The 15,232-nt window shown below is 42.9% G+C and overlaps 3 protein-coding genes and 1 long non-coding RNA gene across 6 annotated transcripts in view; 3 read left to right on the plus strand and 1 right to left on the minus strand.

Moving 5' to 3' along the window:
- The window catches only part of LOC120443998 (protein outspread), an 83,455-nt gene that overhangs the window by 6,086 nt on the left and 62,137 nt on the right, over positions 1-15,232 (minus strand). For both annotated transcript variants that reach the window (XM_039623476.2, XM_039623477.2), the window contains exons 3-4: positions 5,784-5,849; positions 4,638-5,214 (exon numbers count right to left, since the gene is read on the minus strand). In XM_039623476.2, coding sequence (XP_039479410.1) covers positions 4,638-5,214; positions 5,784-5,849 — 643 coding nt within the window. The remainder of the gene's footprint in view (positions 1-4,637; positions 5,215-5,783; positions 5,850-15,232) is intronic.
- On the plus strand, positions 5,759-7,038 carry LOC120444002. The gene is made up of 3 exons (XR_005615611.2): positions 5,759-5,895; positions 5,964-6,078; positions 6,149-7,038. It is a non-coding gene; the product is annotated as an uncharacterized LOC120444002 (long non-coding RNA).
- Positions 10,359-12,253, plus strand: LOC120444001 (alcohol dehydrogenase). 2 transcript variants are annotated; one of them, XM_039623479.2, is made up of 4 exons: positions 10,359-10,512; positions 11,137-11,270; positions 11,335-11,739; positions 11,805-12,253. In XM_039623479.2, exons 2-4 carry the CDS (start codon positions 11,172-11,174, stop codon positions 12,069-12,071), a joined length of 771 nt encoding a protein of 256 aa, XP_039479413.1. In that variant the 5' UTR covers positions 10,359-10,512; positions 11,137-11,171; the 3' UTR covers positions 12,072-12,253. The 2 variants fall into 2 exon arrangements, with proteins under 2 accessions (XP_039479413.1, XP_043861673.1); XM_044005738.1 differs by having other exon boundaries at positions 10,494-10,512; positions 11,145-11,270.
- On the plus strand, positions 12,361-14,235 carry LOC120444000 (alcohol dehydrogenase-related 31 kDa protein). Its single transcript, XM_039623478.2, has 3 exons — positions 12,361-12,478; positions 13,322-13,726; positions 13,785-14,235. The coding sequence occupies exons 1-3, from the start codon at positions 12,383-12,385 to the stop codon at positions 14,100-14,102; spliced, it is 819 nt and encodes a 272-aa protein (XP_039479412.1). The 5' UTR covers positions 12,361-12,382; the 3' UTR covers positions 14,103-14,235.

The raw sequence follows: 15,232 nt of genomic DNA on the forward strand, positions 1-15,232 counted from the left end.
GATTACAAAATATATATTTAGACCTGTTCCAGCCAGCCGCCGCATTTAGGTTTATTATGATTATGATACAAATTTCCGACTGCCCATAAAGTCGAGCGTCTGAGCACTGGACTGAACCCGAGCCTCGAAGACTCAGCGCATCAATTCGGTCAGTCGAACAGGTTGGTCGCTTTTCGGCTGCTCCAGCGGCGTTTATCTTGATTATTGAGCTGTTGCGAAAAGCGAAAGGAGGTGGACCAGCAGCCTCTGAACTCCAGCTGCAGATACGGATGCCAAGGCATCGGGGTGTGGGTACTGGGGATCCAGCTCAAAACTCTGACAGAAACAGAGCTGGCCACCGACTGACTGACTCACCGAGCAGGTTCAAGGTTACTGTGCTAACAGCGCCAAGGAGCAATGGTGATGGTGATGACGATGACGATGGGCACGGGGTATGCCTTTAATTGGTCGACTTGTCGGCCCATCGCAGAAAAGCAAAGGCTGACCAAAGTGGCCCTGGCCACTCTACGTCGATTAGGGTTTGGGGCCGGGACTATGTCAGCAATGGAATTTATAATGCTTATGATATTACACATATCCGCGGGAAAGGACAGAAGGACAATAGTACTTTACTCCCTGAATGGGGTTCATTATGCTTGCGACGCTGCTCTCAGCGATACTCGAGCATATAAGAACGAATCAAGTTCAAGATACCAAAAGGTCGAGTTTCAATGCAAAGGAACATTTATCACTTGACCACCAAAGAGTTTTCTAGTGATTACTCATATAACAATATGTTTGCAATAAATCACATTTACAATCTCAGGAGCACACTAAAAACTATAAAGTTTGTAAAGCGACCCCTGGGTAGCAACCAAATAAAAATAATTTTCTTAAATTGTGTTCAAAACAAGGACCTTTGTGCAGGCTTACAGGTCATCCTTCATTCGATCCTTTATTCCCCGCCGAACTGAACCATAAAACCATCCCCACTGCTTTATTATCTGTGGCTCTTTGTTTCGCTTTCGAGGCCTGCCCTTGATGTGTTTTGCACCATTTAATATTTATTGTGGCTTTTACTACGCGCTTTCAAGTTCAAGTTTCAAGATCAAATCTGAGAACACAGACTTCAGTGGGGCGAACGAAATGAAGGCGCGTAAGGTGCTAAGTGTAATTAAGTTGATAAAACCAGTGTTCGCAGATACATGGGCTGTGACTGTGACCGTGGCTAGTGGATACATGGCTTGATGCCGCTGTTGATGCACAAAGCCCTATGATTATGGTTCAGTTGAGGAACTCAAACGATGGGACAATCTAAACGGGGAGCATCGAGAGGGGAGTTGAGATTTTCGGAATTGTTTGTGGTGGCGACTTTTTATTCACTTCTTTAATTAACAGCATTTGATTAATTATGGCCACAATTAAGCGCACTCAGAACAACCTACTCAATCATGGCCGGGCTTCCTGCAAATAACTCCTGAACTCCCCCAAAACCGCGATCCCCGATATTCCTCGATACTTGGCCAACGAAGCTCCGCCTCAGACGTAATAAATAATCAAATTGCAAGTTGATTTACCTGCCCGGCTCTGCCTTTTGGGCGAACGAAAGCGAAAATTGCCTTTGGATTGGAATCGCTCCCGCCCGTCGGAGCCCAGCCCCACCGCCCGAGGGTCCCCTCACACGATGACTTTGAAAAATTTCTAACTGGCTCCCCATGAAAAAAAAACAGAGTACCATATACATATATATGAAAAACCCTGCCAGACCGGACCGCAGCTTGTTGCATAAATTTTGCTTTCGAGTCGTTACACTTATGAATATTGATTGGTTATAGGTGATGGTGGCTTCTACAGCCGGTGGTTCTCCTCCTTTCGAGTTTCAAAGCTTCCCAGTTCTGGAGCTCTGCAGTTCTGCAGCTCTGCAGTCTCGTAAATCGCACAACCTGCATCGTTAGCTGCCGAGACGCCTCCCGGCCCATCCACTGCTGTCATTTTGCATTTGCACAGAAGTTGTCAGGCCTCAATGGAGTTGGAGCTGGAGCTGGAGCTGGAGCTGGGTCCGTCCAGCTAACCACGTTTGTTAACATGCTTTTTCTGTGTGGCTCATAATGGGGCTGCTCAATAGAAAGATAATGAATTCGCGGTAGAACTAATGGAACTCTCTTTGACTCTTTTACAAAGTTGCAAAGGGCTGTAATTAGCGATTGATATAGTATGAAGGTTAGCCACCGATAACACCGCCCGGCAGATAGTTCAAATGCAAGTTCTATGTCAGCAGCACACTGTGAAAAACAAACTTCAAGAATGTATGAAACTAATTTCGATTTGTTGCCCTTAAAACCCATTCTTTTAGTGCATCAGATTAATGGAATGCGCAGCTACTTTGTTGCAATCATAAGTAGTTACTTCTGCACGTCTCCTGGTCTCTTACAATTTGTCATTGTAATACAATCTTGCACTTAATTCTTGTGAAACGCAAACTTCTGCGGAAACTTGTTTGGTTGCAAAGGGCCCTAGGTTGATGATTTGATTGTTGGCCTGGGTTTTGTCTGGGGTTTTAGTTTTTTGGGGCGTTTAATCGCCGGTTAGCTGTGAAGCTGAATTTCGTCACCTCTGCGAAGAGTCTGCTGAAATTTCTAAACCCATCCACCGAGCGCAGCCTTTCCACACCAGACCCCGAGATTTATTTGCACTGTAATTATTCACTTTGCCGTGGAACTTTGCCCATTACAAGTCCCTACAGAGAGACAAAGCCACTTGGCCAGAGAAGCCACATGGTGGTGCACTCATGTCCAGAGGGGCTATCATGTAGCGCTGACTTGGAAAATATTTCAACTGGCCCCGGCCTGACATTGGCCTGCCGACGGCTATTAGGTGTAGACAGTTTATAATCTTTGTCGTTGTGCATTTTAAGAGCTTTTTCCCTCTATCCTGCATCCTAACACCCATTCAGAAAGTGCTCGCCCAGCCAACCAAGTCCAATGAATTGCCTCATTTGCCGCACAATTTTGCTTATTGATGGAATGTAATTAGTCTGTGTCAGCACCCAAGTGAAATGCCCTAGAGTCCTACCTGGTAACTGGTATCTGGTAACTGATCTCGGCCTCGCCAGACTTCCAGACCCATTACTAGCCAACGGTGCATCGCTAATCGAAAAAGGTGGCAAATGTGAGTGTGAAAACTGACCATTGCAGTGGCCCCAGAAGCGGTACTTTCCGCAGGTAAGTGCAATAATGAAATGCATTCTTCAGAACCATTATTATTACGAGTTGTGTGGGTAAATAAAATGAATAGTTGCAGCGATTCAGAACAAAGCTATTTTGCAAGCTTGGAGAGCATTTGAGTTGCATTCGTTCCACTTTTAACTAAGCTCCATCTATGTTTCTTAATAATAAATAATAATATTTATTCAAATATTCCCAGATCTGTGTTCACTATAAGCAATAAACCCTTGAATCTGTCAAGATGCTTGGTACATTTTCGCTTTCCATTTCGTGGGCTATGCAATTCGAACTGGTTCACGTCTTTAACTGGCGATTTATCAACGGAATAATGCCATTTGATGCGGATGCTGAGCCTTGAATTTGCAACCAAGGAGAGGAGTTGGTCCAGTCCACAACCACCACCACCCTCTTTGGATCCATCCGTGATGGCACAACAACGGATCTGAGGGCAGACACACTATAATTTAAGCGTGAATATCATTTTTCCATGAACAAGTATCCTGCAGCAATGTATGTGAGAACATTCACAGTAACTGCAATTACCGACCCACCAACCAGGCGATCCTCACAACGGACCAACTCCACTCGAGAGTCTGGCTGGGATCTAAAGAAAATTTATGAAGCCTACCATTATACGATCTTAAGTAGTGGCGAGGATTCCTCTCCAGTCAGCCAGCCAGTCAGCCAGTCAGCCCTGCTTCACGATTGTCCCTGTCTTTGTGTGTGAATTCAAGGTTAATTTCGTGGCTGCGGCTTTAACTAGCTGCACGCACTGACCCCCACCCCATCACCATCACCATCACCATCTCCTTCATTGCTTCCTTGCCCCGAATATACCGAATATAGAATATTCCTGCAATCCCTCAGCCTCAGTCCCTCGGACTCGCTGTCCGTCTGGGCCCAGGTTGATAATTTTGATTGCTGCAAGCCATAAATGATCATAAAAATTATAGCAGCCGATACGAGCTCAACCGAACCCAGTGCCTCCACATCCACGAAAGGCAAGCGGAACACAATTCGCGAAAAGGGTTCAAAATACAGAGCGAAAGATAAGTAAGCTGGCCAGCCATTTTCATTAAAAAGTAAAAGTCATATTCATCAACTGGATTGCATAAAGATAAATGCTGCAATGGCCCTACAACCACTTATTAAACAGTTGGCTGCTAAATTACTTGAGTTATTACTGCTACTCAACCAAATTTGTTATTGACAGACCACACAATGTAACATGTCCTGTGTATACATTTTTATTTTTTAAATACAAGTTTAACAAATAAAATTCACTACTAAGTTTTTAACAAAACACTTTCTAGAAGCTTTCTAAGGTTTGTGTTTCTGCTAAGTTATAAATTATCAGCTTTTCACAAAGTTAGTTTCCTAAGCATCACAACAGATGTTTTACGCCTCTTTAAAAAATGAGATAAAAGAACTTACCCCGATTTGTGATCTCGTTGCCGGCATTGCGATTGTTCTCGTCCTGGCCCCCAATGCTGACAGTCTTGGACTTCCTGGGCACCGCCGTCTCATCCTCCTCGTCCTCGTCCACATCCTCGCCAGTTTCCACCCCATCGTCCTCCTCATCATCGGCGAGAGCCGTTTGCGTGGTGGTCAGAGGCGAACTGGCGGTCTTCGTGGAGCTGGGACCCAGGTCCAGGCTGCTCAAGAGATTGCCAGCCGACTGGGAAGACGTGAGGGTGTCCTTGTGATAGGAGCTGTGCCGGTTGCCCAGCTTGGTGGAGAGGGTTAGATCGCCGTTGCTCGATTGGCGTAGGCTGCCCACCACCTGGCCACCGGGCAGGGTGGCGCTTCTCTTATGGCGACCCTTCGACTTGGGAAAGGCAGCCAGGATGTTGAGCCACCACTGGGACTCCTCCGAACTGGTGCCCTTCACAAAGGTAACGCGCTCGGGAGCGGTTATGGCGATGGAGTTGGGGTGACCTGTCACCTCCACGGCGCCGGTGACCTCCAGCACTTTGGTCATGTCCACGCACGCCTGCGGTATGGTTTCCGGCTAAAGGAAAGATATGTTAATTATTGAGTAAGAATGTTGTTTCTTAAGATTAAATGTGACTTCGAATTAGGAGCAAACTTAAGTCTTAATCGGTAGTAAACTGAACTCGGCATATCTCGTAGAAATGTACCCTTTCTTTTTTATTTAAGAAGCTTTTATATTTAAGCTTATTACTTGTTCAGTAAGTCACTAAAAATAAATCAATCTGGCAATTAAGAAGCCACTTGAATTCTTCCACTTCATAAATAATCGCCTGGTTAAGGAAAAGTACATTTATTATTGTTTTGGCCGCCAGCACACTTATTGGTTCTACCGATAAGGTACAGTAATGCCATAGCACCATAATTAGAAGCTCTTTTGGGATTGTATAATATTTTACGAGCTCTGTTATCTTATATTTTCAGACCACCCCATAACAGAAAGTTGTTTTATCTTTTTATTGTTTGCTTTCACTGAAAACCAACCAGGCGGTATTTAAAACCGAAATCGCAATTATGCTTATGGTTGGTAAATTATTATAACCTATAGATACTGAAACTGTTTAAAATATTTTCAAATCAATTACTTACATAATCATCAACCGAGTACGTCAGCTCGCCATCGTCATAGAGAACAAACCATCTTCTTTGCCAGCGCTGTAATTAAAAAAAGAAGAAAAATATTACTAAATAGCACTAATATGTGAGTACTCAAACATCCAACTGTTCGCAAGTTTCCATTATTTGATCTTCACTTGGTTGTAAGTCTAGGTCTATAGCGATCGGTCGATGAGAGTGATGAACTCTAAAACAAATTTGCATTGTCGCTTGCAATTTGCAATACGAAAGGTGGGACGAGAAATGGTGAGGAAAGACAAGATCGCAGGTAAATAATGTTCAACGCCCCCGACAGAAATCATAATTCCTTTATAATTCGTTCTTTCATAAATTTTCAGACGTTGTCATTCCCATGAAAGGCAACCAAGCCCCAACGCCTTCGCCTCCGCCTTCGCCTTTGCATTGGCACTGATTCGGTGTGGATCTGGATCTGGATCTGGATCTGTATCTGAATAAGAATCTGAATCTGAATCGGAATCTGGATCTGATTTTCATTGTTATTGTTGGTTGCCAGAATCATAACAAACGTGCAACAGCCACAAGGGTGTAGGACTCAACGTGTGTCTGATATTTATGCAAATTGTTAAAAGTCAAAGCAAATTAAGCTCAACCTTCAGCGAAGATGACGTTGAATTCTGTTGCCCCATTGCGTTGCAAGTTGCTAGATGCAAGTTGCAAGTTGCAAGTTGCACGTTGCACCTTCCTGCAGTTGATTTCTCCTCAGTGGAGAGTGTGAGTGGAGTGCTGAGGTGTGTCAGGCGTATTATTTATAAGGCAGAGAAGAAGGCATCTCGCACGCGAATAATCAAGCCTCAGCACCAATTTTTAGTTTATGGTCTAGTTCTTTATATGTTGTGTAATTCTTTTTTCACGTTGGCTATTTTGCGATCGAATTCATAAATATGGAATCAAATCTATGCAGTGAATGTAGGAACTAACGAAGTGAGAGGTAACAACATGGTTTTGGGCGATCATAAGCTATATACAAATACATATCTGCAATAACTTGGTAAATACGAAACAAAATAAACTGCATTTGAATAAAATATATAATTATTTACGTTTAGCAGAAAATCAAATGAGACAGTCGCTCTGCGGTTTCCCAAACCCCAAAGCAAAGTCAAGCGTGCAGGAAACCTGATCAGATCGCGGGAAAGATTCTCTGCACTCAATTACGTCAAACCAGGTTGATTTCCTCCTTTTCGCTGTCGAGAGATTGGCAAATGGGTCAAATGGTCAAATGGGTCAGGCGGTGGAATAGTAAATTAGATTATGTTTGCATCGAGATGCACTGCAAGCCGCGCCCCAAATAAACGGAACGTGTGCTAGGGTTCCCCTGGCCCCTTAAAACCCTGTCACCACCCGTTTTCCGCTTTTCCGCTCCTCTACACTTCGCATTTCCCACATTATTCTCTAGCACACTAGAGGTAAGCCGCTTAGAACCCGCCGTTTAGAAGCCCCAGTTTCGTCTCACTAGACAGACACTCGCAGCGGGAAGACAATGCCACCGCCCTAATCAGTCCGCGAAACGACATCTCAATGCTGGCGAGCGTGTACCGATACCGATACTGATGGGCATGGGTGTGTGCTGGTGTGTTGGTGTGTTGGTGTGGGAGCTGGTGTAAATCGGTTGTGGCAGGTACGCCGCTGGCGTCATTACCCCCCAGAGGTTGAATGTCACCGGCGGCATGACTTGGGGGCCAAGCCGATAAGGCGCACACTGTCCGCTGTACAGGGCATGTAACAAATATTCCAAAAGATTGGAGCGTAGGTTAAATACCCTGGCTAGCAAGTTTCAATTTTTAAAGTAGCTTGTTTAACTTTTTAAAGTAGCTAGTTTAAATTTTTAAAGTAACTAGTTTAAATTTTCAAAGTGCTTTGGCTCTTTTAAACAAGTTAAGCTTCTATAAATTATCACCAAAACAAAACATTAATTTAAGAAATTTTATCACGAAGAGCTTTCGCAACTATAGAGAATTAAGAGAAATCCAAAAATAAATTCCTTGACGTAGATACGAAATAAGAAAAACAAATCTGACTTTATTTTCTTATTTACCAATTCATAATATTTGCACGCGTGAATGCCATCATTTTTGATCAGTGTACCCAATAAAAACAGTTTCGGTTCCCCCGAGCAGCAAGAAGACGTTAGGCACGTTTGCTGATAAGCAAAACTGTAGGCCAGACTAGGCCAGACCATATTAAATTAACGTTTGAAGCGTCTGGAGGCGCGAACAGTCATACGATGTTGTTTATATTACTTTGCAGTCAGTTGCCAAGGCAGGAGAGCAACCCGTTCGATTAGTGGGTCAATTGGGAAAATGAGCTATTGATTGTGGGAAAATGTGGAGCTGGAAATCTTAATAAGAGCCGAAAATTTCCAATCATGCATTCCCCAAGTGACCAAATTCGGCTAAGTGATAACGCTCAGTGCGACCCCAAAAGATTATCAAAAATAAAATAATACAACAAATATAATAAAATTATTAAAAAAAAATTCAAAAAATAGATTTAACTTTTATGAATTCTTAAGCTTCCCCAAGCTGCCAGAGCACTTGGCCACAAAGACCTGATATCTGTATAGATTTTAGCCCATATATTTTCCAATTAGGTGCAACAATTCGTGCGCTCACATAAATAAATACATATATAGTTTGTTTATAGCTACAAACAGGTTTAGGTTTTATGCAAATTGAAAGCTTATTTCTTCCGCATGCTTATCTCTTTTCATCTCATCATATATATGTATGTGCTATTGCCTTTGCAGTAGCCTCCTCCCACATCATGTTTAACGCCCTAAATACACCATATTACAAGAAATTATTTGGAAACAATCAATTAGTTTCTTAGGGTTGGGTCAATCGTAAAATGAAATTTAAATGGAGGAAATTTAAGATACTAGATATAATAATAGGTAATAAATCTTTGTTATACCCGTTACTCGTAGAGTAAAAGGGTATACTAGATTCGTTGAAAAGTATGTAACAGGCAGAAGGAAGCGTTTCCGACCATATAAAGTATATATATTCTTGATCAGGATCAATAGCCGAGTCGATCTGGCCATGTCCGTCTGTCCGTCCGTCTGTCCGTCTGTCCGTCTGTCCGTCTGTCTGTCCGTATGAACGTCGAGATCTCAGGAACTACAAAAGCTAGAAAGTTGAGATTAGGCATACAGACTCCAGGGACATAGACGCAGCGCAAGTTTGTCGAATCATGCTGCCACGCCCACTCTAACGCCCACAAACCGCACAAAACTGCCACGCCCACACTTTTGAAAAATGTTTTGATATTTTTTCATATTTGTATTAGTCTTGTAAATTTCTATTGATTTGCCAAAACACTTTTTGCCACGCCCAATCTAACGCCCACAAACCGCCCAAAGCTGCCACGCCCACAGTTTTGAAAAATGTTTTGATATTTTTTCATTTTTGTATCAGTTTTGTAAATTTCTATCGACTTGCAAGAAAACTTTTTGCCACGCCCACTCTAACGCCCACAAACCGCACTTTCACTAGCTGAGTAACGGGTATCAGATAGTCGGGGAACTCGACTATAGCGTTCTTTCTTGTTGGATTTATTATTATTATATTATACTTTGTTTTTATAATTCTTTATAATATACTATATATTTTAAATATATTATATTTATTATTATTCGATTTTTTTTTTAATTTTAAATTTGTGCTATTAAATTATATTACAATACTACTGCAATTGCTATTATATAACCATTTGGAATAAATAAGAAATACGAAATAAAAATAAATTTTAAAACTAATGCATTTTAGTATGATAGATTTAATTGAGGAATAGTGATCTGTTGTGCGAGCATGGGTTAAGCTTAGCTGCATTTGAAACCGCTACTCCGGCTCGGCCACAAAGTGGGCTTGGTCGCAGTTGCGGACAAGTGAGATTGCTAATGAGCTGCTTTTAGGGGGCGTGTTGTGCTTGCCTTTCCAACTTTTCTAGATTGATTCTACGCTGCCTCCAACGGGCACCCCATCCCCTTCCCGTCCCGCTGGCCCGCAGTCTCAGAATTACACGTATGCAAATTAAGCAGAAGTTCAATTGCGACCGCAGCAACAACACGAGCGCGGATCTTTCTACACTTCTCCTTGCTATGCTTGACATTCACAAGGTCAAAGCTCTTAGTATTCTGACTCGGGGTCTTGCACTGTACCAAATTTCACTAGAAATAACAGCACTCGGAACATAACGAATTTTTCAAATATACCCAAGATTTTAGCAAATAAATTAAAAAAAAAAATTTTTTTTAAATGATTGTTGGAAAACCGTTATTATGTCAAAAGAGGTTACACAAAATTTTGTAAGTATTACAAGTATTTTTACAAATTTTAATAAATTACTTTAGTAAAATTTTCATGCATTTTATGTAATAATTACAGGCATTTTTTCTCAGTGTTTATTCTGGTGTTCCATTTTCCATTGGGCTCCTACCCGGCATTTGTTTGCAGATCGCTCGTTTGCCTATTTTTATTGCATTTTACATATTACAAATTATATGGACGGCGCTGCTGCCGCCGCTGTCGACGTCGACTGCACTCGCCCCCACGAGAAAACAGTATTTAAGGAGCTGTAAAAGTCCAAGTCGCCGATTATTGTCTCAGTGCAGTTGTCAGTTGCAGTTCAGCAGACCAGCTAGCGAGTACTTGCATCTCTTCAAATTTACTTATTTGATCAAGTAAGTAGGAAAAGGAATTGATTATGCAAGTGCGAACAACAAAATACCAGTATAAACCAGTTTAAACTTTAAACTTAAATTTATTCAATTTAAATTTATTACAACCTGCACAAATAGTAGCAAACACAATTAATTGGCATCAAATTAGAATTTGGAGGCCTGTGCCTGTGCCGAATATTCGTCTTGGAAAATCACCTGTTGGTTAACTTCTAAAAATAGGAATTTTAACATAACCCGCCCCTGTTAATCGGCGCCGTGCATTCGCCTTCGTTAGCTATCTCAAAAGCGAGCGCGTGCAGACGAGCAGTAATTTTCCAAACATCAGGCATAGTTGGGCATAAATTATAAACATACAAGCCGAATACTAATATAGAAAAAGCTTTGCCGGCACAATATTCCAAACAAAAACAAACCGAGAGTGCCGAAAAATAAAAATAAACCATAAACGAGGCAGCGCTGCCGTCGCCGGCTGAGCAGCTTGCGTACATGGCCGCGATCGCGTAACGGTAGATAAAGAAAAGCTCTACGTAACCGGAGCTTCTGCGGGAAAGATCTTCCTATAAATACGGGGCCGACACGAACTGGAAAGCAACAACTAACGGAGCCCTCCTCCCATTGAAACAGATCGACAGAGCCTGCTCAAGCAAAAAGAAGTCATCATGGTGTTTACCTTGACCAACAAGAACGTGGTTTTCGTGGCCGGTCTGGGAGGCATTGGTCTGGACACCAGCAAGGAGCTGGTCAAGCGGGACCTGAAGGTAACTATGCGATGCCCACAGGCTCCATTTTGGATGGAGGTTTAATTTGATTACTCAATCCTAGAACCTGGTGATCCTCGACCGCATTGAGAACCCGGCTGCCATCGCCGAGCTGAAGGCAATCAATCCAAAGGTGACCGTCACCTTCTACCCCTATGATGTGACCGTGCCCATTGCCGAGACCACCAAGCTGCTGAAGACCATCTTCGCCCAGCTGAAGACCATCGATGTCCTGATCAACGGAGCTGGCATCCTGGACGATCACCAGATCGAGCGCACCATCGCCGTCAACTACACTGGCCTGGTGAACACCACGACTGCCATCCTGGACTTCTGGGACAAGCGCAAGGGTGGACCCGGTGGTATCATCTGCAACATCGGATCCGTGACTGGATTCAACGCCATCTACCAGGTGCCCGTTTACTCCGGCACCAAGGCTGCCGTGGTCAACTTCACCAGCTCCCTGGCGGTAAGTTCAATGAGCGGAACGCTGGAGTTTTCAAAAAACTAATTTCCTCAATGACACCTCAATAGAAACTGGCCCCCATCACCGGCGTGACCGCTTACACCGTGAACCCCGGCATCACCCGCACCACCCTGGTGCACAAGTTCAACTCCTGGCTGGATGTTGAGCCCCAGGTGGCCGAGAAGCTCTTGGCTCACCCCACCCAGCCCTCGTTGGCCTGCGCCGAGAACTTTGTGAAGGCCATCGAGCTGAACCAGAACGGTGCCATCTGGAAACTGGACTTGGGCACCCTGGAGGCCATCCAGTGGTCCAAGCACTGGGACTCCGGCATCTAAAGAAGTGATACTCCCAAGAAACACCACACATAACACATTAGTTCATAGGGTTCTGCGAACCACCAGATATTCACGCAAGGCAATAAGGCTGATTCGAAGCACACTCACATTCTTCCCCTAATTCGATAATAAAACTCTCCATAAAAATATGGAAAAATATATGAAAATTGAGAAATCCAAAATAGTGATAAGCCGCCTGCCTGGCTAAATTAATTAAAATAGATAAGTGGGAGTGGCTGGAATGGCGGAGCAGGCCCAATTCCTCCGACAATCAGTCGTAAAACAGAAGTCGTGGAAAGCGGATAGAAAGAATGTTCGATTTGACGGGCAAGCATGTCTGCTATGTGGCGGATTGCGGAGGAATCGCACTGGAGACCAGCAAGGTTCTCATGACCAAGAACATAGCGGTGAGTGAGCGGGAAGCTGGCGGCTTTGGGGTTCAGTTTCTACTCAGATCGAACTCAAAACTAGTCCAGCCAGTCGCTGTCCAAACTAATTAAGTTAATGAGTTTTTCATGTTTGTTTCGCGCTGAGCAACAATTAAGTTTACGTTTCTGGTTCGCTTAGATTTCGTTGAAGGACTTGGCACTTTCGCTCGCTTGCACTGATATTCAAATAAATGCATCACTATATCGAATTTTCAAAGGTGTACAACTAACAAAGAATTATTCTTACAACTTAGGCGGTTATCATTTTTATGATATGATAAGCATTTTGTCGTTTAAAATTTTCACTTATCTTCTGCTTTCATAGAAGATTCGATATTAAGCCACCAATGGAGTCTATTTCTAAAAGCCAGATAAGCAATATGTGTAAATATTTGTATTCGCTATCAGGAAATTCAAAGAAAAGGGGAATTACTATTTAGTATTTACTATGAGCCAAACAATTTCCTAACAGTTAGATTTCGTTGAAGGACTCGGCACTTTCGCTCGCTTGCAATGCTATTCAAAGAAATGCATCACTATATCGAATTTTCAAAGGTGTACAACTAACAAAAAATTATTCTTACAACTTAGGCGGTTATCATTTTTATGATATGATAAGCATTTTGTCGTTTAAAATTTTCACTTATCTTCTGCTTTCATAGAAGATTCGATATTAAGCCACCAATGGAGTCTATTTCTAAAAGCCAGATAAGCAATATGTGTAAATATTTGTATTCTCTATCAGGAAATTCAAAGAAAAGGGGAATTACTATTTAGTATTTACTATGAGCCAAACAATTTCCTAACAGTTTTGCTCTTTAGAAACTGGCCATTTTACAGAGTACAGAAAATCCTCAAGCCATCGCTCAGCTGCAGTCGATAAAGCCGAGTACCCAGATATTTTTCTGGACCTACGACGTGACCATGGCAAGGGAGGAAATGAAGAAGTACTTCGATGAAGTGATGGTCCAAATGGACTACATCGATGTCCTGATCAATGGGGCCACGTTGTGCGATGAAAATAACATCGACGCCACCATCAACACAAATCTAACTGGAATGATGAACACTGTGGCCACGGTGCTACCCTATATGGACAGGCAAATGGGAGGATCTGGTGGGCTAATTGTGAATGTTACCTCGGTCATTGGGTTGGACCCTTCGCCGGTTTTCTGCGCCTACAGTGCATCCAAGTTCGGTGGGATTGGATTTACCAGAAGCCTAGCGGTGAGTTGCATGCAATCCCTATATCTCTACCTCTACATTTTTTAATTGTTTAATTCAGGATCCCCTTTACTATTCCCAAAACGGGGTCGCTGTCATGGCGGTTTGTTGTGGTCCCACAAGGGTCTTTGTGGACCGGGAACTAAAAGCCTTTTTGGAATACGGACAATCCTTTGCCGACCGCCTGCGACGCGCTCCCTGCCAATCGACCTCTGTTTGTGGTCAGAACATTGTCAACGCCATCGAAAGATCTGAAAATGGTCAGATTTGGATTGCGGATAAGGGTGGACTGGAGCTGGTCAAATTGCACTGGTATTGGCACATGGCCGACCAGTTCTTGCACTATATGCAGAGCAATGATGAGGAGGATCAAGAGTAAATTTCGAATTAAAATAATGCTTTACGCAAAAAGTAGGCAATTCATTTACCTATGATAATAGATATGGGTCATCTATGGGGTGTGAAAAGTAATGACAAAATTCGGCGTGCCCGAAAGTATGCAGCGAATTTTGATGGGCGCTATGCCTTAATAAATAAAAATTATTATTACTATTAAAAAAAAAAAAAAATTATGAGGTTTGGATTACTTTCTATATGATTCCGTTCCGTTGTGGGAATATTTACTATGCTGATTATTTTGCATCAGTCGTTGATATGTTCTCCTTTCAACCTTTGATCTAAATTGTAAGTGCAAAGTCAAGTCCAACTACCCAAGGCTTTTCACCATCAATATTCGTAGCGCTTTCGTGCACATTTCTAGAGCGTCTCTAGTGCATCTCAACTATGCGAATGCATGTCGAAATTTCGCCAGAGCAATGCCGTGCATTGAACTTTGGCACATTTCCAAACGCACAGGCAGCCAGTCAGCCAGCCAGTCAGGCATAGGAAACCCAATCGGACGACCGAGAATCGAATGCGAAAACAAACAAATCTGCCGACACATTGCCCAGGAATATTGGCACTGAGAGCCTACAGCTACACCAAGAGAAAAAATTCTGATAAATGTAAGTACGTACAACTTAATTTAACTATTTTGGCTAATAATGCAACGCAAGAGCCTCCATACGGACGAGTAACTGGAAAAGCTTTTAGTTCAGCTGTTAAATGTTGAATCTAATGAAAATATTGTTTTTGCTGCATTTATGAATCAACCTCTGTCTGGGTGTGTTTCTCACGGTGTAGCTATATACCAGCCACACAGTGGGGTGAGTTGTGGGCACGCCGCCTTGGCATACTTCCAATTCGAGTGCGTTGTCTTCCTTCTAGTCGGGGCCACTCGGTTCGTAAAAAATCAATAGCCACCAGACCAAAGAGAGCCACAATACCATCGGACATTGAGGACCCAACGCAGCGGAATGGAACCAACGGAATCGCATGGAGTGGAATCTGGCCAGGCCATATCAAACCATTTTTCCAGAGTTCCCACTCCCTGCCGTCCGCTGGCGTTGCAAGTTTGCTTTCCTTTCCATGGCGCAACTTAATTCCAAAAATCGATTAGTCACTGTAAGC

This window comes from Drosophila santomea, chromosome 2L (assembly GCF_016746245.2).
Source record: "Drosophila santomea strain STO CAGO 1482 chromosome 2L, Prin_Dsan_1.1, whole genome shotgun sequence".
Classification (NCBI taxonomy): domain Eukaryota; kingdom Metazoa; phylum Arthropoda; class Insecta; order Diptera; family Drosophilidae; genus Drosophila; species Drosophila santomea.

Bases quoted from the DNA above. Each gene is read 5' to 3' on its own strand.
- LOC120444001 (XM_039623479.2), top strand. From the start codon at position 11,172: ATGGTGTTTACCTTGACCAACAAGAACGTGGTTTTCGTGGCCGGTCTG. The intron at 11,271-11,334 runs GTAACTATGCGA...ACTCAATCCTAG, and splicing joins TGGTCAAGCGGGACCTGAAG to AACCTGGTGATCCTCGACCG. The intron at 11,740-11,804 runs GTAAGTTCAATG...ACACCTCAATAG, and splicing joins ACTTCACCAGCTCCCTGGCG to AAACTGGCCCCCATCACCGG.
- LOC120444000 (XM_039623478.2), top strand. From the start codon at position 12,383: ATGTTCGATTTGACGGGCAAGCATGTCTGCTATGTGGCGGATTGCGGA. The intron at 12,479-13,321 runs GTGAGTGAGCGG...TTTGCTCTTTAG, and splicing joins TCATGACCAAGAACATAGCG to AAACTGGCCATTTTACAGAG. The intron at 13,727-13,784 runs GTGAGTTGCATG...TGTTTAATTCAG, and splicing joins GATTTACCAGAAGCCTAGCG to GATCCCCTTTACTATTCCCA.